Source organism: Contarinia nasturtii, unplaced genomic scaffold, assembly GCF_009176525.2.
Source record: "Contarinia nasturtii isolate CC-2019 unplaced genomic scaffold, AAFC_CNas_1.1 Cnas_scaffold_2490, whole genome shotgun sequence".
NCBI lineage: Eukaryota > Metazoa > Arthropoda > Insecta > Diptera > Cecidomyiidae > Contarinia > Contarinia nasturtii.
In genome coordinates this window covers 134,630-161,435 of record NW_022199811.1, presented here as the reverse complement: position 1 = coordinate 161,435, position 26,806 = coordinate 134,630, and the positions used below count along the sequence as shown (strand labels likewise).

The 26,806-nt window shown below is 34.1% G+C and overlaps 7 protein-coding genes across 9 annotated transcripts in view; 1 reads left to right on the top strand and 6 right to left on the bottom strand.

The window, feature by feature from the left end:
- Positions 1 to 26,806, top strand: part of LOC116348545 (janus kinase and microtubule-interacting protein 3-like) — a 133,451-nt gene that overhangs the window by 636 nt on the left and 106,009 nt on the right. The window lies entirely within an intron of this gene.
- LOC116348539 (testis-specific chromodomain protein Y 2-like) lies at positions 3,254 to 4,561 on the bottom strand. Of its 3 annotated transcripts, none has more exons than XM_031779568.1 (3): positions 4,388 to 4,561; positions 4,019 to 4,145; positions 3,254 to 3,958 (listed from the first exon to the last, which is right to left on the bottom strand). In XM_031779568.1, the coding sequence occupies exons 1-3, from the start codon at positions 4,445 to 4,447 to the stop codon at positions 3,738 to 3,740; spliced, it is 408 nt and encodes a 135-aa protein (XP_031635428.1). In that variant the 5' UTR covers positions 4,448 to 4,561; the 3' UTR covers positions 3,254 to 3,737. The 3 variants fall into 3 exon arrangements, with proteins under 3 accessions (XP_031635428.1, XP_031635429.1, XP_031635427.1); XM_031779569.1 differs by having other exon boundaries at positions 4,025 to 4,145; XM_031779567.1 differs by having other exon boundaries at positions 3,254 to 4,145.
- LOC116348538 (zinc finger protein 569-like) lies at positions 5,050 to 6,869 on the bottom strand. The gene is made up of 3 exons (XM_031779566.1): positions 6,589 to 6,869; positions 6,289 to 6,452; positions 5,050 to 6,216 (listed from the first exon to the last, which is right to left on the bottom strand). The coding sequence occupies exons 2-3, from the start codon at positions 6,450 to 6,452 to the stop codon at positions 5,196 to 5,198; spliced, it is 1,185 nt and encodes a 394-aa protein (XP_031635426.1). The 5' UTR covers positions 6,589 to 6,869; the 3' UTR covers positions 5,050 to 5,195.
- On the bottom strand, positions 9,696 to 15,539 carry LOC116348547 (chaoptin-like). The gene is made up of 2 exons (XM_031779576.1): positions 13,570 to 15,539; positions 9,696 to 11,710 (listed from the first exon to the last, which is right to left on the bottom strand). The coding sequence occupies exons 1-2, from the start codon at positions 15,490 to 15,492 to the stop codon at positions 9,761 to 9,763; spliced, it is 3,873 nt and encodes a 1,290-aa protein (XP_031635436.1). The 5' UTR covers positions 15,493 to 15,539; the 3' UTR covers positions 9,696 to 9,760.
- Positions 16,354 to 19,542, bottom strand: LOC116348535 (zinc finger protein 37-like). Its single transcript, XM_031779562.1, has 2 exons — positions 18,819 to 19,542; positions 16,354 to 18,184 (listed from the first exon to the last, which is right to left on the bottom strand). The coding sequence occupies exon 2, from the start codon at positions 18,173 to 18,175 to the stop codon at positions 16,790 to 16,792; it is 1,386 nt and encodes a 461-aa protein (XP_031635422.1). The 5' UTR covers positions 18,176 to 18,184; positions 18,819 to 19,542; the 3' UTR covers positions 16,354 to 16,789.
- On the bottom strand, positions 20,001 to 22,121 carry LOC116348530 (chaoptin-like). Its single transcript, XM_031779557.1, has one exon. It carries the CDS (start codon positions 22,064 to 22,066, stop codon positions 20,099 to 20,101), a length of 1,968 nt encoding a protein of 655 aa, XP_031635417.1. The 5' UTR covers positions 22,067 to 22,121; the 3' UTR covers positions 20,001 to 20,098.
- On the bottom strand, positions 23,425 to 25,323 carry LOC116348536 (putative cystathionine gamma-lyase 2). Its single transcript, XM_031779563.1, has 5 exons — positions 25,120 to 25,323; positions 24,861 to 25,049; positions 24,461 to 24,559; positions 23,796 to 24,397; positions 23,425 to 23,731 (listed from the first exon to the last, which is right to left on the bottom strand). The coding sequence occupies exons 1-5, from the start codon at positions 25,267 to 25,269 to the stop codon at positions 23,572 to 23,574; spliced, it is 1,200 nt and encodes a 399-aa protein (XP_031635423.1). The 5' UTR covers positions 25,270 to 25,323; the 3' UTR covers positions 23,425 to 23,571.

The following is a 26,806-nucleotide window of genomic DNA, read 5'->3' as shown; positions in this document are numbered from 1 at the left end:
GTAAATAGAAACAGCAAATATGTGATTCCCATATTGAGGTGATTTTTTTTATATATTTGCTATAATAATCTTCAAGTTTTATACACGATTAGTATTCAAAACAAGTAAGCATATATTTTTCGTGTCAATTGATCAGTATCAGTGGTAAGGTCACAATAATAAAGATTTTGTTTGGTCACAACTGGTTTCATCTCAAATTTTCTGAACTTCGTTAGTTCAAACCAGTAATGATAAGACTGTTCAATGTTCATGCTTCTAACTCATTCTATGGCTGATTAAAACGAAAGCAGCATATTTAACTTCATCTGGTACTTTATGGTGTAATTAATAATCATTTTTTGGTGAAATGGGTGCTGAAAGAGTCTGTAATACTCTGCAAAGGCAGCGATTTGAGCAAATGGGATAGAAACAAATAAAACTTCGAAGTAAATTTCAATTAGAAAGCTACACGCCAAAAAATCGAAAAGCGCCTGAATCTAGCCCATAAACTCTATGCCGAAAAAAGATCTGTTTATGAACAATTTATTTCATTTCGATTTTCTCATCACAAAACAGACCCTTTCACCAACAAATCAATATTAATGACTCCATGAAGTACCACATTATGAAGTTAATAGTGATGTTTTCGTTTTAATGAGCCAGAAAAATCATAGACTGATTTAGAAGCATGAACGGTCACTTCATTACTAGTTTGAACTAACGAAGTTCAGAAAATTTGAGATGAAATCAGTTGTGACCAAACATTTTTATCGCACGCCTTGTAGGAAATGAGCGCAATGCCAGATTGTTACAATGTAAACAACAATTAATACCAATTATTTTGATTGCCATTTCTATTCATACACTAAAGAATTATCTGTAATGTTTACTGGGTTGACATTTTTGATTTTCAGCAAAAAAAAATCGTAAGTTTATTGAATATTTGAAGGAAAAATTTGTAGAGAATCGAATTCAATGAAACGACCTGTGCTCCGCATCGGTTAAAATAGCCGAATAAGACTCAAATATTAGGGGAAAAAAATTAACCAATTGGATTTAGGGGAAAAAAGAGTACATCATCGACGGCCTCACTAAAAAACCCTATAAATTTTGGACTATCAACGTCTCTAAGAAAAGAAAACGTTACTTATTTGACGGTCACGCATATAATAAAATAGCATACCTTCAGGCGTTTTTTTTTTAATTAATTAAACTTGCACTGAAAGGTACAACATTTATCAACAAATAATTTCATATTCAACGAGCGAATATCACTGAATGACCCCAAAGAACACACAACAATGATATGTTTTTTAATCATTTTCTTCAAACGTTAAACAAAATACATACGATTTCTCAGGGGATCCACCTGAATTGGTTCTTCCTGTTGTGCACTGCACTATGTACAGTGAAAATAACGTATAACTCGTCTTCAAGAATAATTCCCCTCAGTAATTCCAAATCGTATATAAACAAAAATCGAAATGATCACAAACATCAAATCAGTTTTGATTTTGAAACCGAGAACAGTTAACGGAATAAGTAAAGAAAAAATGAAGCTCATTTTTGAAATCTTGGCAACGGTTTTGCTGTTATTGGCAGTGGCATTTGCATCACCAGATCCATTATTCCGTGACCGAGGTCATGGTGGAATTGGACGACCAATTAGTTTTCCGAGTCCAGGCACACCACCATTTATTAACCGACCACAACTACCGAAGCCCAAATTTGCATAGACACGGGGAAATTTGAAAGAGAGACGTTTTTGGATCGTGTGAAATTATTAATTTGGCTTAAACCTGAAATCAACTATCGCGCCGAAATTCTTTCAGAAAATAAAATTAAATGATTCCAATAAGTAAAAAAATGTAAAAAAACTTCAAGAAAATAAATGATTTATTCCAACTTTTTCACAAAAACAATTGTTTTCTTCAAAACTGAATATAGATTATGTAATTAAAAATTGTAAATGCGTATCATCTGTTTAGCATGTCTGATATTTCACGTAGTACATACATACATCAACAGTACAGGCACCGTCCACCACAAATACTCACACACGCGGCACGTTGATAATTCATTTTCAGGCCCTTTATCATTTTATTTTAAACTGAAACGAACAGTTTCGTCCGGAAAGTCACTATATTAACTCTTTCAAAATGAAGTTTACGATCACTGTAGTTCTGTTTTTATTTGGATACTGTGAATCAATTAAATTTGAGTATGGCTTATCAAAAGATGGAATAAAATCCATCGAATTTTACTGTGCGAATTCCGAAGGGCCATTGCCTGTGAACAGTTCGTCGACATTCACAATAACTGACTTCGATGAATCACAAGTGACCCAATTAAAAGTTGGTGGTTGTGAAATCACAAAAATTATTGAACATTTTCCAAATTTACAATCACTAGACATTTCCTATTCTGCAATTGCGTCATTGGAACCACTTCACTTGCAAAATTTGGCAAAATTTAATGCGTCGCATAATCGATTGACGGAAATTTCATGTAATTTCTTTGCAAACCTTCCAAATATAATTGAATTAGATTTCTCACACAATAATCTAACAGAAATCGACGAATTACCAACAAATTTATTGAAAATAAATTTGTCGCATAACAAATATTTGCTGCCATTTGTTACGGTATCGAAATCAACATCAATTGTTTTGAAAAATGTACAAGAATTTTATGCCGCCGGATGTAAAATCACAAACGCAACGGAGTTAATGAAAAGATTCGGGTCATCTCTATCGTACTTTGATCTTTCGGACAATGACTTGCGAACACTCGACGTGTTATAATGCGTGTATAATGCTTTAGCAAATATTCCAAATATCCACGTTTTACGTTTACGCAATGCAAATTTAACGGATTTTAACTTTGATATGCTGGCAAGTCATTTGGATCTAGTGATAATCGATCTCTCACATAACCATTTGCGGAGCTTGGATATCGACAGAGCACCAATCAATTTACAGACCATCTATTTGAATGGAAATGAATTGGTGGCGATCGAACATTTGGCACGTCGATTCCTTCCCAGACTCTCTTATTTGAGCATCTATGAAAATCAATTCGAATGTGAATACTTAACATCGATCATGACACAATTGAAACAAGAGTGGCCGCGAATCAGGATTATTGGCGATTCGTGGAAACAAAAGCATGGCAAAAACTGTCGTGGTTAGAAAGGTTTTTTTTTTTTGTTTCAAACTTTCGTCTTTTCTTCAGGTTTGTAAAATACAGCTTCAATATGTAAACATGCGACAAATTGATAATTTAAAATGTTACTTTATTTGTGATTGCTTTTTTTGTACACATAGAAAGATAAACAAGCCGCATCGTACCGATCGATGTCTATGTTTACGAACAACGCAGACGCTTGCGCTTATACGTTACTGTGGATAGTGAAAAAGAACTGTATGTACGCTTATATATTTTGTTATTTGTAAACAAAATTCTTATCGTTGTTCAAGTACGATGCGGCTTCTGAAGTCTTATCTTATGAGAGGCTTCTGTCGAAAGAAAGTTTAATTAAATTATATTTTATTCTGTCGAAAGTTTTAAATTCTTTGAACTTTTTGCAATTGAGCAACAAATGGAACATTATTAAACTTCACCGGCATAGAAACGCCTTGGTTTCGATTTGATTGCATATTTACATAACATTCAAGAATCCTACTTTTAGTTCTAAGTTTTAATTGTATTTTTTGTTATTGGATTTTTCATACTAGGATGCTAGGATGTTTGGTTTGTTAAACTGGACGATCTGCATTTGGTTCACCATTCGAAACGTTGCTGTTGATATCGGTTGATGTCCACTGAGATCGAGATGCAAAAAAATCTATGATATCCTCTGCAAAGTGGTATTTGGCAGTTTCATAGTCAATCCTTCTATTTTTCTCTTCACCATTAAAACTAATTTGGAAATATTTATGTCCATTGTGTATCTCGCTGTCTATGATTTGCCGAATGCCTGGAGAAAAACATATCCAAATTGTAAACACTGATAAATACGAATGAACCGGGAAGTTACCTTTACTTTTTAATTCAATTGCTTCATAATATTGAGCGACTTTTGGCAAACAATTGTATAAATGTTCAATTGGTTCCCAAGTTGCTTTGTCCTTTGGATAACCAAGCCATTTAACGAGGTATTTTATCTAGAATTCATTAACACAATTAATTAAATACAACTTTTGCAACGATAATTACACAAATAATTTTGATACACTTGAAAGCGGATGTATAGTCAAATGTCCGGTCATGTGAAATTCGAAAGCAAATGTAAATGATAACAAACGAAAAAATGTGATAGCTAAAAGCACTGATTTAAAACCACCAACACTTTTGATTCAATAAAATAAAAAAAAAACATAAAAAAATGACAAAAAATGACTATTACCTCTCCACTTCTGTTTCTCTGACCGATTATAGCCTCCACTTCATAACATGACTCGACCATGGTTCAATAATGAATGTGATGGAATTGCGTTGTTCCAGTTCGATCAGTTCACTTCGACTTTCCGCACTTTATTCAATTCGAGTTTGATTATGCATCTCCTTTAAATCGCTTTAAATAAACCGGCAAAAGAAATTACTGATGTTTTGCATACATTGTATATGCCGGTGATATGGTTATCACACACGTGATCGTTATGTACGTACTAATGCGTAGCATGCATGTGTTTATTAATTCAACTCTCTATCATTGATGTGAGAGCTTCGTTTTCGTCAGAAATGTTTATTTCTATGGAAATACTATAGTAATCATTTTTGGTGAATCATCACAATTCAACAGAAATGTAACATGCCAAAATAATTCGAGGGACCATTGTCACATAGCATTCGTTTGTGTTCTGCGAATGTCCAACGTTTCATAAGAAATGAAATTTTTTTGTTTGTTTCTCTGGCATGAATTTGTATTACATTTATTATCATTGAATTTTATTGAAATGTTTTTTTATAATTTTTCTTGAATTCATATATTTAGAATCAACAAATTGATTATAATTAAAAATAAATTGGCATGAGCTGTTCAAATAGTTATTCAGCGACGAATTTGATTTGATGTTGTTTTATCGCTCTCACCCTAGATACTTTTCAATTTGTTGGTAAAGTTTCATACCGATAGTTCATCGCTAAATGGTCCCCCAAGAGCTTAGCCAACTCTTCTCTGGAGAAATGCCATAAAATTTGATTTCCACAATATTTCATGATGAAAGAGCCCTTCTTGAGTAGGGTAGTGGATTTTTTCTGGCGTGGACGGTGTTTAAATGTCTCCGCAGATTATTCTTCAACGTAAAACTTCTCATACAAATCTTGCATATAAACGGTTTTTCACCGTTGTGCTGTCGCATATGTCTTATCAGCTGATTTTTACTCAGAGTGAGAAGCTTCTTGCAGATATGGCACTCATACCGACGCGATCTGCACACTTTTTCGTGTGCATCTTTTTCGCTCTTCTTCGAAAATCCAATGAAACAACCGCAACAATGGAATCGATATTCACTGCTGTGAGTCGTTTTATGCTTTTTCATATTATGCAATTGGACGAATTCTTTGTGGCATATATTACATTGATACGGTTTCTCGCCGGTATGAGTACGCACGTGTCGATCCAGGTGTGACTTGTACTTGTTCGAATATTCACAATATCCGCATTTGTATCGCTTCGCTGAGTTTGATGAAGTTGGGTTTTCTCTTCGCAATGGCTCTGGAGCCAAGCCCGGTTCAGCTTGTCTTCGATCATTTGAACTGCCTATCGTGTTATTTGCTGTGGCACAATCGACAGTATTTGATTCATTGCTCAAAGTGTATGTATCTTTGCTCGTTGTGTTTATAGCATGGTGTACATCGGTATCGTCGACTACCGGAATGCCAACATCCAGTTCAATTTTCTCCACCTTTATCGGGTTGTCCATTTCATTATCGATGCAATCCTCATCTTCGCTCTTCGAGAATTCTTCTTCACAAACAAAGTCGTTTGAATTCATGTCTGATATTTCGCTGTGGCTATCTTCTTCGTCATATTTAATATATTTATTTAATTCATATGTTGAATCATCTTCGTCACTTATGTCAATGATTTCAACCGGGTCATTGGTTGTTTTTTGGACATTGTTCATGCCATGACTTCGAGCTTGAAATGAGTTTGGATATTCATCGGTTGCTGACGCATTCGAATCCTCCAACTTTGAATTTATTTCGAATTCATCGTACGTATTCTTGATCCTATAACACAATCAGGCAATGAATAAATGAAAAACACTATTGAATTTTGGAAATTTTGCCGGTATCACTCACCGATCATTTGAAACGCGTAGAAAATATTGCTTGAATTCATCGTTGATCGATGAGCCATTGCTTTTAAATGCCTTTTTTATTTTTCCCAATGAAATTGTTTCCTGGCGATCGAACGCATCAAGCATTTCATGCATTATCTTTTTCCAATCCACCGATAGATCCATCTAAGTTTGGAAAATGAACAAATTACCGCAAATAATAATTATTGAAACCGATCATTGGCTCTTAAAAATTATTTTATAGAATGCAACACTTTATAAAAATCAAATCATTTCTATGTCATACTCAAGAAAATAATACCTTTTATTTTTGATCTTGAATATTTTGAGAAGTGAACTGAAGATGCTGAACTGTTTTTGTGTCGAGAACTACAGCTTGAATATATATTTTTGCATTGGCAACTGATTCGCACTGATTTCTGTTTTGGTTTATGATTAATAATTCATAATCATTGATTATATATATTCGCCAAAATGATAAGATGCTATTTCTAACGAAATTGGGCTGATGATCTAAATGTGATGTAACCTTTTGAAAGCAGTTGCTTGTACGTTCGTATGTTTTTTTTTATTTCGTGGAAATTGTAGGGTGTATCTACCACTTCGTCTTATCAATTTGCATAGGTTTAGATTATTGGATTTATTATTAATAATTGCATAGGTTACTTCAACGACGTTTTTTTTTTAAACAAAAAATATTTCAAGGTTGAAAATTGAGTGAGTCATGACAGACCAACGGGTCCGTGGGAAAAAGTGTCCAAACAAAAGTTTCTTATCTTGACATTCTCTATCGATATGACACTAGTCGTTTTTATAATTCTCAAAAACAAAAAATCGATCCACCCTAGTAGATATTCACACAATTATGTGCCTGATGAAAGCTTCACTGGGTCCAAATGCACCAGTTGATATTCTGTTTCGTTAATTGTTGCGTGGCATTCAATTTGGAAATCTTCGGTAAGACGAGTGAGATCGAGTTTTTGAACTTGATAATTACTTTAAAGCAAATAATCAAATGAAATAATTCAGAAATCCAAATACACAATTTTGCTTCTTTCATTTTGAAAATTCATTTTATCAGTGTTTCCTTTTATATTTAAAGCGTAGCTGAAAAATGCTTCAGCTCCGAAATATTTCTTTAAAATACTATTTTTCAACCTTGAAGAACCGTCAAAAGGGAATTGAACTCACAAATACGGTAAACACCTGTCAAAATAGAAATGTATATGCCTAAAACTGTCTATAAACATTCAAGGTAACAATTCAAAGAAATGGATGAAAATTTGGTTCAAAAAAAAATATTGAACGTGTTCCTTTTGGATTTGGAAAGCCAATTTTGTCGGCAAAACCAAGCTTTTTATTCATGGAGTAGCTATGCAATATTTTTACCATAAATTCTAACCAAAAACAACAAAAGTAAAACACTTTTTATTCAAAAATGTATACCATTTCATACCCGAACATCCCCCCCACACACACACACACACATCTTGACATCAGCACCACAGATAATGTTCTCACATTTGCAGTAATCAACTTTTCGTAAAACAGTGAAAACCCGTGTGTAAAAATATCGGCTGACTAGTCTGGTTAATTTGGGACATTTTGACTGCCTATTTTTTATTGATCGAACAAAATGAAACAATTATAGTCAACTTTGCATTGAAATGACTAACGATTTAAAAATTTGTATTTAAACCAATCATCTTAGCTTGACTGTAGTCGAATTAATTCATTTATACTTGACTTGTCCTTTTTTCCATACGGGAACGCGTGTTAAACTTCGTCTTTGAATGTGTCGGTTGTGTGAGGTCGTCTGTTTTTCAATAGCAGGCAGTCTATATAATCGCATCAATAGCATTTAATGTGTGAAAGTAACACAACGATATGTATACATTATCTGTGGTCCTTTTCGCACATAATCGCTTTTGTATGTGTTTCTTGCCTATATAAACACCAACACATCGCTCAATAAATAGTTATACTTGAATCGCACTCTGTGGTGTTTATTTCACTGTTCACATGATTTGTGGCATATAATTTGTTCAAAGCGTTTGGAGTGTTAAGTGAACTTGATTTTAATTACTGCAACTTCGAAAATATTGCATCGCCGTCAAGAAAAAAATGATCTCCAAGAAGGACACCGCTTCACACAGATATTATTTTGAAATTATCTATGTGAAGCGGTGTCCTTTTTATAGGTTTCGCCAAAAAATCTCTTGAAAATCGAATGATTGTAGAATGTAAAATTCTGTGATTTTTTTTTGTGATATTCATGGTAGTGGTCAAATTACAATAAAGTGATAAAACTTCTTCAAATTATAACATAAGAAATAAAGTAGATTTAAATGAATAACCTGCCGTTTTTGTCTTTCAATTTCAAAATTAAATGAATGAACTTTTCTTCCTAAGCGTCCGATCGCCATCGGTCATCGATTTTCTACAAACGAAAACAGTTCCTTGAAGAATTTCAATCACAAAAAAATTCAGGGACGATTACAATTGAACGCTTAGGAAAGGGGGCCAATATTAAATACCTATCCCAAACAATGTGTGCAAAAAGGAAAAATCAACAAAGGAATCAACTTAATTAAACTTAAATTACATTTTGAAAAATGAACGTAGCCTTCACACTTAGTAAAATTATTATTAATTCAACAAGAACAAATATTTTTTGAAATGAATAAAAACATATGACACGTCTTTTCATTTGGATTAAACAGAGAGATTAAACATTATTTATCAGGCAATGCCTGTTATCTGAACAGTTTTGATGTAAAAATAAGGACCTGTTTAGAAAAACACTTTAAATATAAAAACAGCAAGTAAATTCACGAGTTTAAAGTGATTGAAGAAAACATAACAATATAGAGACACTTATAAATGTTTCTTAGCTAAGCATGTTGAAATGCTATTATAATTACGTTTATCAAGTAAAACTGAGAGTGAGTGATCTGAAGAATGAGAGAAGGAGAAAGAAAAAAAGGAAAGGAAAGGAAGAGAAAGATAGTTAACGAGAGAGAAAGAAGAAGAGAGAGAAAGAGAGAGGTCAGAAGTTGTTTGCAAAGGAAACTCATCGCCATGTGTCGCTTATCACAAAAAACCCGCGTAATCATACAATGATTTTTAGATAGGATAGATGCGAAAGATCTCCGCAAGATCCAGATCCAAGCGTGCGTACGCTGCCGCATGATGCATACATATATAATACGCACGCAAATTCGTTATTCTTATTTCCCCTTCTTTGATTCGCATGCCATAGCATTACGGAGTAAGGAATGTATGTATCATGCGGCTACGAACGCACGCTTGGATCCGGATCTTGCGGAGATCTTACGGATCTATTCTATCCAAAAATCATTGTATGCGCGTAATCTTTTCTTACTCTTAAACATTTTATTTGTCAATTTAATAATGAAAATTTCATTTGAGTAACTAAGGCTATATTGCACATTTTGTTATTTAATTCGAAATTATTTCAATTTAATAAATTTAATGTTATTTCCCTCATTATTATCATCACTTGGTTCACAAATCTCTTGGCTCTGTTTCCATGGGTCATTTTTAATGGTCAACAGTGGCCACTCTACTTTAATCTTTGTTAAAAATGTTTCCAACGACTCGCATGAAAATTGATTCATCGCAATTTCAAAATAAGCAAGTTCAGAAAATCGTGATTTCGTCAAGTATTGGATATCGGTCAAATTGTTTCCTTGCAAATAAAGTGAATCTAAATCACTCAGCACGGTAAAAAAGTTCAAATGTTCCAAACGATTATACGATAGATCCAGCGACTGTAGTTCATATTTATGGTTTAATATATAAAAATCAATTTCCTTCAGATTGGTTCTGCTTAAATTGAGACGCTTCAACTCATCAAATTCACTGAAGGCGCTTGCGTCCAGTGCTTCTATAAAATTTCCGGACAAATCGAGTGTGGAAAGATGAATTGAGTCTGCAAATAACTTGATAAGATCCAATGCATTTGCAATTTTACAATCCACAGCTCGAAATGAGTGCAAATGTTTCAACGAAGAAACCGGTGCGTTTAAATTAATGCTTGCCAATTTGTTGTGTGAAATGTCCAAAGTGCGCAGCTGATGAAGTGGCTCGAATGGCCTGAGGTCAACAAGTGAAAGGCTTGTGTTGATTAAATACAAATATTGCAAATTCACCAGCTTTTCAAATGTATTCTCCTTTAATTCTCCCACATAATTTCCGTTCAAATTCAAGTAAACAATCTTCGGACTCAAGTATTCAGTCAAATTGATCGTGATTTCCAATTGATTTTCGGCCACATTCAAATATTCCAAATTGTTGGCATTTTTCAGTGAAGAAATGTCGGGGCTGGTCTTATCCAAGTGATTGTGAGAAATATCGAGACGTTCAAGTGCTGTCATTCTGTCCAAAAGACCAAAGTCAAACTCCCGTAGCTGTGCACCACGAAGATTCAATTCTTTTAAATTAACAAACGATTTGAATAAAGTGGAATTCAATGGTTTGACAAATTTTCCGGATAATGACAGATATTCAACGGATGTTCCCACGCAATTGACAAGTTCATTTGGATTAATGATGTCATTGTTGATGAATTCAAAGCGATTGATACTTTCGAAGCTTCCTTCACTGCAATAGAATTCAATCGTTCCGTTTGATGCCGGTAAAAATCCTTCAAAGCTATGGTTCGAAACGATGCGGATCGGTCGATGAATAGAGCTCCATATTTTAAATTGCGCCATTTGACCCCATGAAATTGATATGGAATACGCCCATTCCATAAGCGGCAACAGTTTCCAATTAAAAACCCAAATTGGATTGCCATTTAGCCGCATTTCCTTCAAGTTTTGCTGATTATTTTCGGAATCATCTTGATATAGAAACGATATATTATTATTCGATACATCGATATACTCCAAATTGCACGGTAAATCCCGAATTTCGATCAATTGATTTGATGAAAAGTCAATAGTTGAAATATTGGACATATTTCCAAAGAAATTCGGTTGAATGTTAGTCAAGTTATTATGTGATGCATTGAATTTTCTCAAATCATTTAAATTTATATCAAACGATTCCAAAGAAACTAACTCTGACTCCGAAATATCCAATGAATTCAAATTGGGATAATAGGCGACAAATTGATTCGCCAAAATAGGATCACAACCACCAATTTTTAAACGGATCACACTAAAGTTTGAAGAATGGTCATATGAATCCAACAATGCGGTCGAACAATTGATCGGGAAGTTTCCTTTGTAATTCTCACAATAAAACTCAAACGATTCCAATCCATCTTTGATGACAACACATTTTAAGTCATTCGATTTACACAATTCGATTAGAAACAATATAGAAACTAGTGAGAATGCAATTTTACGAAAAACCATAGTTTGAAGAGTGTTAGACATTATGTCGACTTGATTTCACATATTTAACTAACCAGTAAGCGATTTTGTATGGAACAAATGGAAACAGGCAAATGCGATAACATAATCGTAAAACACTCAAGGTTATACAGTGATCACAGCATACAGTGTTACAATTTTGAAAAACAATGTGAGAATACAGCCATTTCGAGCGTTTTTTTTATGTCGGTTGAGCGTTTAATCCTTAACCGGGCAGGCCAAAATCCTAACGTTATCGGGCAAGTGGGGCCTCTGAGGCCCGACGTACATTTTCCATGCAAATTCAATGAAAAAAAAATTATTTTTTCAAATTTAATATTGTATTTTTTCGAATTTATACGACGAAAATTATTGTATTAACATAATAGATATTGAATTAAATATGTTTTTTGTAAAATATAACTGAAAAAATGAAAAAATAATCAATATTTATTCCGAATCGGATGAATTTAAGTTTCAGTTCAGTAGTTGTTTAAACCTCAATACAGCGCTACTTAGGGAACCAAATTCAAAACAACTTTTATCAACGATTAGTAGAAGGATGAAAGAATATATTACAAAACAATTTGTTTGATTAAAATAATATTTTATGCGATTTTATGTATCTTTTTTTTTTAAATGCGCTACCGGGCCTCTGAGACCCGACCTGCCCGGTTAAGGGTTAACTTGTTATCATGTATATTAAAAGAAATAATACCGACAAGTATATTTTATAACTTTTAAACGCTCATAATGAATGTTATTTATGTGAATAGAATCAAGTTGAGAGAGATAAAGTCGTTTCATGAAAAAATAACATGTTTGCCATTTTCGTTTCATCCAAAAGTAGATCGATGATACTCGCAAGGAACGATTGCATTTTTTTTTTTCGACTACCGAATTTAAAGCATTTTTAAAAGTCACAAAAAATTTCTTTTTCTGTAATGTAAAAATATGTAGTTGGAGGATTTTTGGTACGGAAAAACCGAAAATGATATTAGTTTAGTACACGTGTAGACAAATAAGTTTTGATGGAATTTCAAACAAAAATCTAAAAAGGTCACCAAAAAAGTGGATATTGTATGGGAGCTAGAGTGGCCAAAAAAAGATCTTGATAATACAACATAAAAAAACGTTTTTGAGACCATTTTTGATTAAAAAACGTCATCAAGTCTACCAGGGAGTTTTCTCGATTAACAAATTCGGAGCAATGTTAAAGTCAAGAAAAAATGTCTTTTCTGCTGTAAAAAAAATACGCAGTGGGAAGTTTTTTGACACGGAAAACCCGAAAATGATGTTAGGTTAGCGATACAAATAAGTTTTGATACACTTTTCAAATAAAAATCTAAAAAAAATCATAAAAAAATTGGATTTTGTATGATAGCTATACCTGCATGACATCGTAATGACGTGAAACTTTGAACAGGTTATTTTTTTTCACAAAAAAAAAAAAACATTCTGAAAGATTTACCGAATTTCAATGCAAATTCGGGGTATCTCGGATTAAAAAAAATCGTTTTTGACCCAAATGGGGAGTTTTTCCCTAATTTTTCATTGAACCCATTATAAAATGTTCTTATTTCAGAATAGAATTGTTCCTAATTGTTGAGGCAATACAAAACAGTTTGTGTGAACGATTTGTTGCACAAATTCACATTAGAATTGTTCCTGTTTCTAGGTTTATATTAGATAGAATCGACTTTTGCCCTTCTGTACTTTTTCCGCGACCTTTGAATTTTTGACACCAACTCCTCTAAAATCTTTGGCATTCCCACCTAAGTAAGCTTGAAGTGAGATAAAAAAAACTCGCATTAAAACTCAACGAAAAATTGATATCTTCAATTCCACTTTATTTTACAATTTTCAAACAATATTTGCAAATTAATTTTACTTCTTCATCCTTCCTGTCGACACATTTCGCCATGTTTTTGTGTCCACGAATGATTAAAGATCATTAAATCCGGCCACTCGTGCATAATTTGTGGTAAAAATGTCTCCAAATATTTGCATGAGAATTGATTATTTGAAATGTCCAAGTGTGTAATCGATGGAAACCGCGTTTTTGTAAAATCGTCCATTTCTCTTAAATCATTTCCTTCCAAATTCAGCGAATTCAATTTATTTGAGCCGAATGCAAAATCCACCGCATTCAACTTATTATAAGACAGATCGACTTTGTTGATTTTGGGATGATTTTCAAATACATTGGCATCAATGAAACTTAAACTTGTGTTGCTTAAATTTATGTATCTCAGTTCTTTCAAATTTTTAAACATTTTAGCATTCCATTCGCCAATGAAGTTTCCCGACAAATCCAAGAACCGAATAGTTGACCCCAGTTGATTTATCAATTTTGGTGTGTTTTCAATGTTACAATAAGCCGCATAAAATCTCTTGAGTTTACTGAACAGCGTTGATGACATTGTAATATCTACATTTTCCAAATTGTTGTGGGAAATATCCAGTTCTTGGAGTTCACGAAATGGTTCGAACGGCCTCAAATTCTCCAAAGTAAGGCTTGTGTTTTTCAATATTAATCTGTTCATATTGATAAATTTGGCGAATGTAGTTTCAGTCAATGGCCCCACATAATTTCCGGCCAAATTCAAATTGACTATTTTCGAGCTCAAGTGGCGAAGTAACTCTGGTATGTTATCAATTTGATTTTCTTCAACATCCAAGTCAATGAGATGTTTAAAGTCTGCCAAGCGCGGGACGTTGTGGATTGTTTTCAAATGATTGTCTGACAGATCAAGAAATATGAGATTCCTGTGATTTTGAAGTATTTCCAAGTCAAAGTTCCCCAATTTTACACTGCGCAATGAAAGATTTACCAAATTTTTGAAGCGATCGAGCAGATTCAAGTTTAGTGTTCCTTCGAAGATCTCGGATAATTCCAAATATTCGAGTGACGATGAGAGACACTGCAGTAGGTCGTTGGGGTTCTCGATTTCAGTGCCTTTGATCTCAGCTCTAAAAATGTGCTCAAAACTCATTTCACGGCAATGAAACTCTACGCTTCCAGTTTTCGTATGGAAAACACCCTGTTTATCGTCGCTCAGAACCACAAGCACTTTTCCAGTCTGGTCATTCCACATTCGTAATTCTGTGATAAAAAACCAAGAAACAAACACCGAAACTCCTCTCTGCACCAACTGGGAGAGTCTAAAATCGAATTCTTTTACTGGATTCCCAGTTAATCCAAGTGTCTTTAGCTTGTTGTTATAAGAAAGTATGTAATTATCGGAAGCAAATTCGGTGATTAAATTGTAGCTCAAGTCCAAGTGTTCCAAGTCCGTGAGGTCCTTGAAATCAGTTGGATTCAAATATGAGATTTCATTGTGTGATAAATTGATGGTCACCAATTCAATGGGAAATTCATTAATTTCGATAATTTTATTGTGCGAAAAATCCACCGACTCGATCCGGGTTAGTTTAAAAAAGAAATTGATGGGAATTTGGGTTAGTCGATTATGCGACGCATTTAAACTCATCAAATGTTCGTGGTGCAAATTGAAGTGGTCCAGTGATTCAATTCCAGAATGTGAAATGTCCAATGCATTCAAATTGGGAAAATCTTCGGCGATTTTCGTCACTTTTACAGAATCACAACCACCAAGTTTTAATTTTGTCACTTTTGACTTATTATATGCAGCTATCGCGCATTGAAAAGTCATTGAACAATCGACCGGAACAGAACCTTCATAATTTGTCCAATAAAATTCGATAGATTGCATTCGGTCATCCGCATAACCACACTCGAAATCATTCGATTCACAAATTTTTACCAATAAAAACAAGAAAATGATCGCAAATTTCATATCGAGCAAAGTATTGAATTTAAATGTAAAGACACAAACTATGGCTACACACAATCGTTCGGGTGTACAGTGAGTGAGCAAATACGAATATGAAAAACACAATTTCGGCAATTCGAGTCTTTACGTGGGTCTTTAAAGCAGAGTTACTATAAAGCAATTTTAACAAATGACATCATAAGGTACCTTATCATTGACCATTTTCAAGGCACATGACAATTATATTTTTGAATGAATCTCTGTTTTAAAGGTTCATCAACAAACATTGCCGACTTTTTGCGACTTTTAGGTTATCAAGTTTCAAATTCTAAAGGGAAAAAATCGTTGATAAGCATTCACTGAGACGTTGAAATTCGGTGTCAGAGAATTAAAGTTGTATTTTGAATTGAAACGGAAATGTATTTTATGTAAAAAAAATGAATACCATCCAGATTTGAAATGATTTCGGTGACAAACAAAAGAGATTTTTTTAAATGTATGTTATTCATAACGTATTTTCTTTTACACAAAAAGTGGAAGATCGATTATCAGCAGTTAATTCAACACCTTGGTTTGAAATAGAAGACTATCCGACCTCCAAGGTGAAATGTACTCACTTCACTCAAAACCGGATCGATTTGACTTTCTTTTGTAAAACAGATTAGTGATCAGTGATCAATTGAAGGTTATTGTTGGGTCAACATCATTTGTTTACTCTTCGCTTTTTCCCAGCTCCACAGACAGAGATCAAATAAATATGACAAACAAAAAAAAAACAATAAAACTCTAGCAATTTTTGTTGACTGCATTGGATTTATTTTATTTTGTTCAATTAATAGGGATGCAAGGCATATAAGGGAAAAGATATGAATTTTGTTTCTCGGTTTTTACATAAAGTGCATTATTTTAGATTTCTGTACTACTTCTAATATCTTTAAGCCAAAAATGGTGTATTTTCTCATTTAATTAAATATATTGAATTCATAACAATGTTTTCGAATAAGGTGGATGTGGCTTTTTCTTAATTCATACTGCAATTATGTTCCATAAGAGACTGTATAAAATGCAAAACTATAGCACAGCTAGCGCCACTACGTACAACTATGGAGTTCTAGTCAGTTGTTTGTAACTGAGAAAAAGTCTTTTCACTAGTATAGATTATATTGAATTCCGTCGTGGCGCTAGCTTTTTGACACTTTGAGCATAGTTTCGGTACGTCTTAATTTAATGGATATTTTAATGCAGCAACATAATTGTTTGTGGATTCTCATGAAAGAATTTCAATTTCCTACGAACTGATCGTAGTTGATTAGCGTCGCAATCATTTCTTTGAACCGTGTACCTTTTTCATATGCAAATTAGCTTGTCCAAGTAGTGAAAAACGACCGTCACATAGTTTGCATGGAAATGGCTTTTCGCCAGTGTGATAGTTTCGCATGTGTCCTTGTAATTGTGTTGATTGATTCTTTAAAACTTTGCACAAATAACACTGATAAAGGCGACGCTTGCAGCGATCTTTGTGAGCAATCATATCGTCTACATTTGCAAATGGCATAAGGCATTTGGAGCAATGGACCGGTTTTCGTTTGGAGTGTGTTGCCAAATGTTGCTTGAGATGACCTTTGTGAAGACATTTCTTTCCGCAAACACCACATTTGAATCCTCTCTCGCCAGTGTGATGGACTTGCATGTGCCGCCTCAAATCGTATTTTTGAAAACATTTGAATGGGCAAAGATAACAAACGTATCGTCGGCCTTTGCAATGATCCTCATGCGATTGTTTCTCGTTTTCATCAGCGAATCGTCGACCACATTGTGCGCAATCAAATGGAAGTTCTTTAATGTGGGTGCGTGAATGGTTGTTAAGATCATCTTTGCGTAGAAATGTTTTGGCGCAAACACGGCATCTGAATGATCTCTCACCATTGTGAATTTGCATGTGTTGCTTAAGATGTTGCAAATGATGAGCGGCGTTTTTGCAAAGATGACAAGCATATTGACGATGTTTGCATTTGCCCTCGTGGTTCATTTTATCGATTTCATGTGCCTGACGACACTTTGAGCAACAAAATTGAAATTCTGCTGCATGAGTTTTCTTATGACGATTCAAATTGTGCTTTTGTGCAAAAGCTTTGGCATATATTTCACATGCGAACGGCTTTTCGCCGGTGTGGGTACGAATGTGTCTTGTGAGATGTCCTTTTTGCGATGTCACATAATTGCAGAAAGTGCATTTGTGTTTTTTCCCATGCTTCACGGACGGCTTCTTTGAAGGTTTGGCCATTCTGTCATTTTTTGAACCTTTTGACTTCTTCCGTTTTGAACGACCTTCTTTGCGTTGTTTCTTATTTGAATTTCGTTTTGTAGCACTTGAGCTTTCACCAATCTGATCATCATTTACCATTTCGTTTCCATCCTTCGCCATGTCGCTCTTCAATTCATCTTCGCTTTTGATTTCTTTCTTCACATAATTCGGCTTACTTTCCAAATCGATCTCAATATCGCTCTCGCTCTCTGACTTGATGACTCCATTCGGTGTTGCTTGGGGCGATGACGGCATCTGTTGAATCAAATATGTACCATCACTTGGTTCTGGTTTGACATCGACTTCTTCTTTGATTTTAATCGACGGTATCTTTTTATTTCGCTTGCATTTATGCTTTTTGGACTTTCCACCCAACGTTCTACTGCTGCGATACGGATTCATTTCGATCCACTGCTAATACGATATGAAAGTGAAATGCAAAAAAATTGTGAATCAAAAATTATAATTTTCATTCCTTCTAATGGGATTTATTGGATTTTGTAAGATTTAATCGATAAATTGAAATCAATCTGTAGATAACAAACAACGCAATTGTTCAAATATATTCCATTTTCTAAACATAACCTCAACAAATAAGCTTAAAACATACACCGATATGCTGCATGCCTCACAAAACTGATTCACATACACATACAAGAGTGAATGTGTGTTGGGTGTTGCGAAGCGTCCATTATGTAGAAATGACGTCATGGAAAAATTCTGAGAAAGATCTAGACGCCATTTCAAATAGTGGAGATAGAAAATGTTCAACCGAAAAACGTTTAGCAAAAATAAACTAACAAGAAAGAAAAGGAAATTCCCAGAATATGCAATTGAATATTGAATTGCATAACTTCTTTTATAATTATCCCATCAACTTTTCTCAATGACAATTATTCCCAGACAGATTATTTAATTGAATATTTTGCGTTTTGTTGTGATTTATTTCTATCGATTTTGACTTTAGTGCAATTTGTTTGTAAATTCTCCAAATTAATTAAATTGTTGGCTAAATAGAAAAGTTAGTTTTATTTCCAAAACTCACCGTTCAATTGATTTGTGCAAAAATGTGTGTGTTTGTATTTAGACTTCAGAGCAACAAACGTGTGCTTCTTCCTTCAGTGTTCGACTACGTATGACTCACACAGCCTAATTCTCGTTTCTCATCTTGTACACTACGTGTGCAACTTTGCTTGTGTCGGTGTTGGCGTGTGTGTGTTTGATATAAGTTGGCCGCAATGTTTTATCATTTATATGCACCACTACATGGGATACATCGTATTCGATCATTTTCACTTCTTCATACATGTTTGTTTTGGTAACTCTATCTCTCTTTCTCCGCATCCAACCAAATCCTGTCTGTCAATCTATGTTCTAGTCCAAATTTTATATTGGAAGATTCGGTGTCGGATAATTGTAATAGAACTGAAATGGAAATGTAAAGGCAATATGACATGGTTTTTGAAATGAAACCTTTACGCATGAAACAAGCTTCCGACGCACTGCCCATATTCATTTTTTGTACTATATATATCTGTGCAATTGCACAGTGTACTGTCGCACCTGCGAACTTAGAAACGGCTGCTAATAGGAGCATACTAATACTTCCCTTAGCAATTCGCTCATTATAAACAAGTTGATTCAGAAGTACGGTGTCATGCTCAGGTTTAACAAAGTATAATTTAAGATATAGGAGAGGAAAGAGAAAGAGAATTATGGAAAGAGAGAAGAATGAAGAGAGGGAATACAAAGAAAGAGAAAGAAAAATGGAAGAAGAAGGGAGAAAACTGACAAGGAGAAAAAGAAGGAAAGAGAGAGAGGAGATAGAAAGAAAAGAAGAAGAAAGAGTGAATTAAAGAATAACCAAGCATACTTTTGACTTAAACCACTTGAACTGAACACAATAAATCAAACACAACTGATTAATGTAAAAAAAATGTGAGCAAATGTGAGGCTGCCAATAATAGATATTCACATTTCCAATTGACATATGATTGAAAAATGTGTTTGTCAATCAAATCAGTCAATTCAAAATAACAACTTAAAAACGCAAAAAAATCGCAGTTTTCGTGTTGATTAAAACAAAAACAAAAAACAAATCACTTGACTCTCGTGTGACTTTTCGAAATTACACTCGTGTGACTTTTTTTTATAAGTCACATAAAATCCATTATCACGTTCTCATTGAACGATTTTATTTCACGTTCAACTTGAAAAAAGCAAAAAATACAAGATGAAACAATTTACTTTATTCGTCCAAAAAAGACCTTATTTGTGTTATTGTATAAGAAATTCACGATATTCATTCATTTTTATATTTCAAATCTAAAAAATATTACGTATTCTCATCCAAAAGGATTCAAAATAGCCAACTTTTGCTTGAGGATGACAGTTTGTGTGTTTCTGTACCAATGGATCGCCGAACATTTTGAATGTGGTGAATTTATTCTCAAGCCGTGGTATAAACGTCTTCAAATAATCGCATGAAAACTGATTTCTCGAGATATTTAGTCCCCAAATCCACGGAATATCGGTTTGTAGAAGGCCGTTCATTTCCGTCAATTCATTTTCTTGTACAAAAAGTTGATGTATATCGCTGAATCCAGAGGAAAAGTTCATTGTTTTCAAGTTATTATGAGAGAGGTCGAGAATTTGAACTCTAAATTGGTTCATTAAATCGATATCAACCTGCGATAGGCTTGTTTTGCTTGCATTTAGTTGGAATATTCTTTCGAAATGTCCAAATTTACCATCATCTAATTGGCCCACAGTATTTTCTGATATGTCGATTATCCAGAAAAATGAATTGGTCAGCATTTTCAATAACTCTGCCATTTTGGCGATTTTACAACGAGCGGCCCAGAATGAAGTCAACTTCTCTAAAGCTGTTGATGATGCGGTAAAATCTGTTCTTTCCAAATTATTATGGGAAATATCCAGGTCCTTGAGTTCGTCAAATGGCTCGAAGGGCTTCAAGTCGTCAAAAGAAAGGTGAGTCTTTCGCAAGAATAGACTTTGGATATTGGCAAGCCTCTCAAACGTCGACGCATTTAATTTTCCAACAAAATTTCCGTTCAAATTTAAATCCCAAATATTTGAGCTCAAATGGGGGATTAATTGCGGTATATTCAATATTTGGTTTCCTTCGAGGTTCAAGCGGTGCAAATCTTTGAAATTGTCGAAAACTGCAACGTTCGAAATTCGGTCCAAGTTGGTGTTGATCATTTCGAGTACTTGTAACTTTGTGCAATTTTTTAACGTGGCAAAATCGAAGTTTCTCAACTGCGTACCCTTTATGGACAATGACGTCAGTACGCTAAATCTCTGTAGAAGACTAAAATCCAGTTTCTCCGCAAAGGTTCCTGATATGCGCATAGTGGCGATTGATGGTGGAAAGCATTGCAGCATTTCGGTTGGATTTTCAATATTATGACCCTCGATGTCAACTGTGATGATATGTTTAAAACTCATCGCATTGCAATATAACACGACCTTTCCACTAGGTTTCTTATGGATGATACCTTCTTTTTCGTTGTTCTTCAAAATGACGCGTATTTTATCTCCTCTGTACTCCGATAAACTGAACGTACTGATGTGATCCCATGATATATACACCGATACTCCTCTTTGCACCAATCGCGCAAGTGTGCTGTCAAAATCGGCTATTTCGTTGTTCCTCAATTGCAACACTTTTAGTTTTTTGTTTTCGGCAAATGAAAAAAAATCAACACTACGTATTGAATTGTGACTCAAGTCCAAATGCTCCAAATTTAAGAGATCTTCATAGGTCCGGGTGAATAAATTTTTAATGTGGTTGTGAGACAAATCAATGTTCACCAAGTTCGTGGGCAATTTATCGATTTTAGTCAGACGGTTGTGCGATAGATCCAATTCAGTTATGTTGGGTAGCTTCGAAAAGAAGTGGCTTGGAATTTCGGTCAATCGATTATGCGCGGCATTTATTTTCACTAAATGTTTCATGTTAAATAGTTCCACTGACTCAATCTTCGAATGTGAAATGTCCAATGATTTTAAATTAGGAAAATTTTCGGCAACTTTTTTGACACTGACACAATCACATCCGTTCACTTTTAAATGGGTTACTTTTGATTTATTTGAGTCATTTAGTAGGTAAAAAAAGTTCGACGAACAATCCACGGGTAATTCTTCATCGAAAGATGCACAATGATATCCAATCGATTCAATTCCATCCTGAAAGTAACCACACTCGAAATCACGCCCTTCACAAAATACATTGATTAAAGCGAATACGGAAACGATTGAATATTTCATTTTGCAAAAATAAGATCAGAGCTCAAAGAGAGACTGTGCGATTTGAAGTGAATGCTTTCGGTTAAGTGGGGAGATAAGCATTATGACTATTAATAAACATCGTTTCGAATAATCAAATTGAATAATTTAAAACACCTTAAATTGAGTTCACAATATAAAGAAATTTTGTCGAAATGCATACAAAAGTTTTTTAGAAATTCATTAAATAAATTTCTTTATATTGTGAACTCAATTTTTGGTGTTTTATATTATTCAATTTGATTATTTATCGGAGTTTCACGTTTCACGTTCATTCCACAAACAATATCGTTTCGGATGTTTTTGTTTCGAAAGAATTTTTAATATAGAGTCGCAATCAATTTAAGTAGGTGAATATTTCAAAAATTGCAGATAGACAACGGATTCAGAGCGAATTTTGAATATTGTAGTCAGAACACAACATGAGAGCAGATGAGAACACAACTAAGACTGATAAGATAAGACAGTTGTATAATTTTGACAATATACATCAATACGCGCTATATTTTCTTGATAACGAGCATATAATAAAATATTTCATTTAGTACAAAGTGATTTTTTCATTCTCTATCTTTATCTCTTGTTATTCAATTCTTATTTCAATGGCTTAGAATTTTTTTTTTTTTTTATTATTTCCTTTAACTCCTAGTGGAGTATAGGGCCTTGAGATAAGAATTCTTATCTTTCTGGTTTCTGTTGATCAATTAATTCAGATAAATCGGTGATCAGCCGATTGTATCCTACATTTCTTATGATTTTGCCATATTCTATATGGCGTTGGATTTCTATTTTACGTGTCTGTGCTGAAATCCATACCTTTGTTGTACACAGACCCGGTTGACACAGTATTTTACGACTACATGCGATGTTCTAAACGGTTACCCATTTATCTCCTGACCAAAGCTTGTGCAGCTTAACTCAGTTGATCGAATAGTGCCGCAGTAGTCGTAGTAGCCAATGGCTTAGAATAGTGAGTTGTTATAGATATAGATTCGTCGCACGCAAAAAAGTACAGTTAAAAAAACGCGTAAAAAAGAGCAAAGACGTCAAATCGACAAACTTTTAAAGTTAGATATTTTGTACAATTTTACTTTTCCGCACACACCTAGTGTGTAAGGTAAAGTATTGGAAACGGTCGAAAAATTAACACCCTCAAAAAACATGTTTTCTCCATTTGGATTTTTGTATGGAAGCCATGCTTGTATGATATCGTAATGAGCTGAAACTTTACACAGGTTATTTTTTTCACAGAGTAATTTCCCACTCATGTACCAGAGTACATAAACAAATAAAACACTGATTGTCTCGATAGGTATATAATTTTTTGAATGTTTCTACAAAAATAAAACGAAAATAACTGTATCATAACACTGTACTTATATTTTTGGCCATTTCAATGAATAACACTTCAGTTCAGAAAGATTCGCCACAAAACTCTAGTTTTTCTAAATATAGAAATATTTTAATATACCAGAGAAATGCAAATTTTAAGCATTTGTTTGCCTGAATGTCGTTTCAAAAGCTTGCTTCAAGTCGTTGATGAGGTCGTTGATACTTTCGAGTCCAGGTATCAAACGAATATGTGTATCCAAAATTCCAAGTTCATTGAGTGTCTCTTGAGGGAGACCATAATGGCTTACATAAATTCTGATATTGTGAACAAGAAGTGTTTGAATCAATCGTAAATAAAAATGAATCATACCATACTCACGGAATATTTACAAAACTGGCATAGCTTCCGACGCTGCCGCAAGACAGAAAAATTTTAAGATTTTTGACGAATTCTATAGTTTGTTCTGGTGTACCCTTCAATTCAATGGTTATCATAGAGCTATTTCCCGAACATTGTCTTTTCGCAAGTTCATAATGTGGATGCGATCGAAGTCCAGGATGATAAACTTTCACGACTTTTGAATGTGTCTCCAAATAATGGGCTACGGCTAAAGCATTTTGGAAATGTCGCTCCATTCGAAGTGACAATGTTTTAAGACCACGATTCACTAAGAAACAATCAAACGGGGACAGTGCTGAACCGTAAAACGTTTGAAAATGAAGTAAATTTTTATGAAGTTCGTCATCGTTAACAATTAGAGCTCCACCCAAAACGTCATTGTGTCCATTCATGTATTTCGTTAGAGAATACATAACTATATCCACACCCATTTCCAAAGGTCTTTGACAGTATGGCGTCAATAAAGTGTTGTCTACAACAATAATTATGTTGGAGTCCATATGCGAACGAGCTACTTTGACTGCGGCTTGAAGGTCAGTAATTTTTGATAAAGGGTTCGACGGTGTTTCTAACCAAATCAACTAAAATTAAAGCGAACTATTTAAAGTAATTCTCATCAAGTGAAACTTCCAACATGATTTTACCGTTGTATTCGGTTTGATTGCATTCTGAAGGTGTCTTAACTCAGTTACATCGACAAAATCGATTTCGATTCCCACTTTTTCAGCGTAATCCAGCATAATCTAATTTTAAATTTAAATTAACTTAAGCATCCTCAGTGTGTCACAGATTTTTTTCAAAATTCCTGCTGGATGCGAAAGAGGGGTCCAAAAAACCCGATCTCGTAAATGAAGAAAAAGAACCGATTAAGGTTTCAATGGGTTCGTATGTTACTTCCCATGAAAGTTGCGCAATGCGCATATCCAATAGGAATTTTGAAAAAAATTGAGACACATCCCAGTGTTTACTGGTTAGAAATAACAGCGTAATTATATAAGAACTAATTCCTTTTAGTAGAAATTCTTATTTTTCAAACTTTATAACCTGACGCGTTCCACCGAATTGTTCAAAACACGAAACAATATGGTCACCAGATTTGAGTAAGGAAAATACAGCATGGGTGGCGGCGGAACCTGATGGAAACACCAAACCATGTTTTCCGTTGTCTAATTCAGCCAAACATTGTTGCAATGCATCACGAGTTGGATTTCCAAATCTACTGTACGAATATCCCTACAATTGAAATGAAACCAAATTTAAAAATTGAAAAAAAAATCTTCGAAAGATGAATTTCAAATATTACATCTATGGTTGTTGGATCAATTCGGAAAAATGTAACCGATGGTACAATAGATGGAACTACTTCTCTATGCTTCCATTGATCGAATTGCTGGCCAGCGTGTATTACTTTAGTATCAAAGTCTTCGCAAACATAAGACATTTTTTCGGACATTTTAAGAATTAAATTCACTTTCACGCGTGACTTACTTGAACAGACTGCTTTTCAGTGCTTGACTGCATAGATTTTATAAAGAAGTTTTAAATGTTGTTTTTTTACGATTCAATAATTGATTTATTATCTATATATTGTCTATTGCTCTTATTCAATCACACTAGCAAATAAAACAAAGCGTGTTTGTGATAATAAAGTGACAAAAGTGCATGCGATCATTAAAAACACTATGTACTGTATAGAAGATTAGAATCTATATGAAAGACAATGAAAATGAAAACATGCGTTGAAGGAGTGTAACAAAGAAGAAATATACGATAATGTATTGTGTTTTCGGCTTCGATTCAATAAAAAGATGTAATTATAGTTTGGCTGTTTCCGTTTGTCAATTTTTATTTTATTTGTTCCAACGTTTTGAAATTTGATTGCTTTTTATCAAGGGACTGTAAAATAAATAAATGACTATGAATGTGTGTATTGTTTTTAAAAATTGTTAGAAAGAAAGACGCACTTACTGAATACTAATCTGAACGCTTTATTTAGGTCAGGTTCATGGCCAATCGCTTTGAAATGTGTAACTACAGCGCATCCACCTTCTTCTGATTGTGTTGTTTGTGTACTTTTTTCTTTTGCTCTCCTGACCGATAAATCGTGTTGAGAGAGTCGCATTTTTGGTTGGTTTTACTTTTCCGCACACATAGTGTAAGGTGAAAAGTATTGTAATCGGTCAAAATTTTGAAAACTTCAGAAACATGTTTTCTGGACGTTTCTGAGGTCAGAGAACCCGAATTTGGCGTTTTTAAACATGGTTTTTGTTAATCTGTACGTCGTACGTTGTACGTTGTCTCACCCTAGTGGGAAGATTAGCATCATGACTATTAATAAACATCGTTTCGAATGTTTTTGTTTCGAGTCGCAAGCAATTTAAGTTGTTGAATATTTCAAAAATTGCAGATAGACAACAAATTCAGTGTGAATTTTACTTTTCCGCACACACCTAGTGTGTAAGGTAAAGTATTGGAATCGGTCGAAAAATTAACACCCTCAAAAAACATGTTTTCTGGGTGTTTTAGGAGCCGGGGAACACGAATCTAGCGTTTTTTCGATGTCCGAATGTATGTGCGTACCCTGTACGCTGTACGCAAAAATTTGTTAACACGATAACTTTCAAACAAGAAAAGTAATTCAAAATCTGACTTCACAGGATGATTGGGGGTGCCGAAGAATAGAAACCATTAGATTTTGAGTGACTTTGGTTGACAGGGTAAAGTGTCATATCTTGTGTGATGCCCATGGCCATCCATGGGAAAAATTCAATTTTTCTTCCAAAAGTGATATTTAATGTATTCCTACGATAAACCCGAATATGACGTTAGTTTTGCGATACAAATAATTTTCGACACACTTTTCATACAAACATTTCTAAAAAATTGGATTTTTGTATGAATGCCATGCCTTTATGATATCGTAATGAGCTGAAACTTTGCACAGGTTATTTTTACCACACAAAAATAACACTCTGAGAGTTTGAAGACAT

What these genes read in the sequence shown, in the direction of transcription:
- LOC116348547 (XM_031779576.1), bottom strand. Translation starts at nt 15,492, where the DNA reads ATGAAATTTGCGATCATTTTCTTGTTTTTATTGGTAAAAATTTGTGAA. An exon ending in AAATGTGTCGACAGGAAGGA is followed by an intron (nt 11,711 to 13,569) that starts TGAAGAAGTAAA and finishes TTAAATATGTGA; the next exon opens with AATCAAGTCGACATAATGTC.
- LOC116348530 (XM_031779557.1), bottom strand. Translation starts at nt 22,066, where the DNA reads ATGAAATATTCAATCGTTTCCGTATTCGCTTTAATCAATGTATTTTGT.
- LOC116348535 (XM_031779562.1), bottom strand. Translation starts at nt 18,175, where the DNA reads ATGAATCCGTATCGCAGCAGTAGAACGTTGGGTGGAAAGTCCAAAAAG.
- LOC116348539 (XM_031779567.1), bottom strand. Translation starts at nt 4,447, where the DNA reads ATGGTCGAGTCATGTTATGAAGTGGAGGCTATAATCGGTCAGAGAAAC. An exon ending in AGAGAAACAGAAGTGGAGAG is followed by an intron (nt 4,146 to 4,387) that starts GTAATAGTCATT and finishes AATGAATTCTAG; the next exon opens with ATAAAATACCTCGTTAAATG.
- LOC116348538 (XM_031779566.1), bottom strand. Translation starts at nt 6,452, where the DNA reads ATGGATCTATCGGTGGATTGGAAAAAGATAATGCATGAAATGCTTGAT. An exon ending in CTACGCGTTTCAAATGATCG is followed by an intron (nt 6,217 to 6,288) that starts GTGAGTGATACC and finishes ATTGTGTTATAG; the next exon opens with GATCAAGAATACGTACGATG.
- LOC116348536 (XM_031779563.1), bottom strand. Translation starts at nt 25,269, where the DNA reads ATGTCCGAAAAAATGTCTTATGTTTGCGAAGACTTTGATACTAAAGTA. An exon ending in AATTCGGTGGAACGCGTCAG is followed by an intron (nt 24,560 to 24,860) that starts GTTATAAAGTTT and finishes ATTTAAAATTAG; the next exon opens with ATTATGCTGGATTACGCTGA. An exon ending in CAATCAAACCGAATACAACG is followed by an intron (nt 24,398 to 24,460) that starts GTAAAATCATGT and finishes CTTTAATTTTAG; the next exon opens with TTGATTTGGTTAGAAACACC.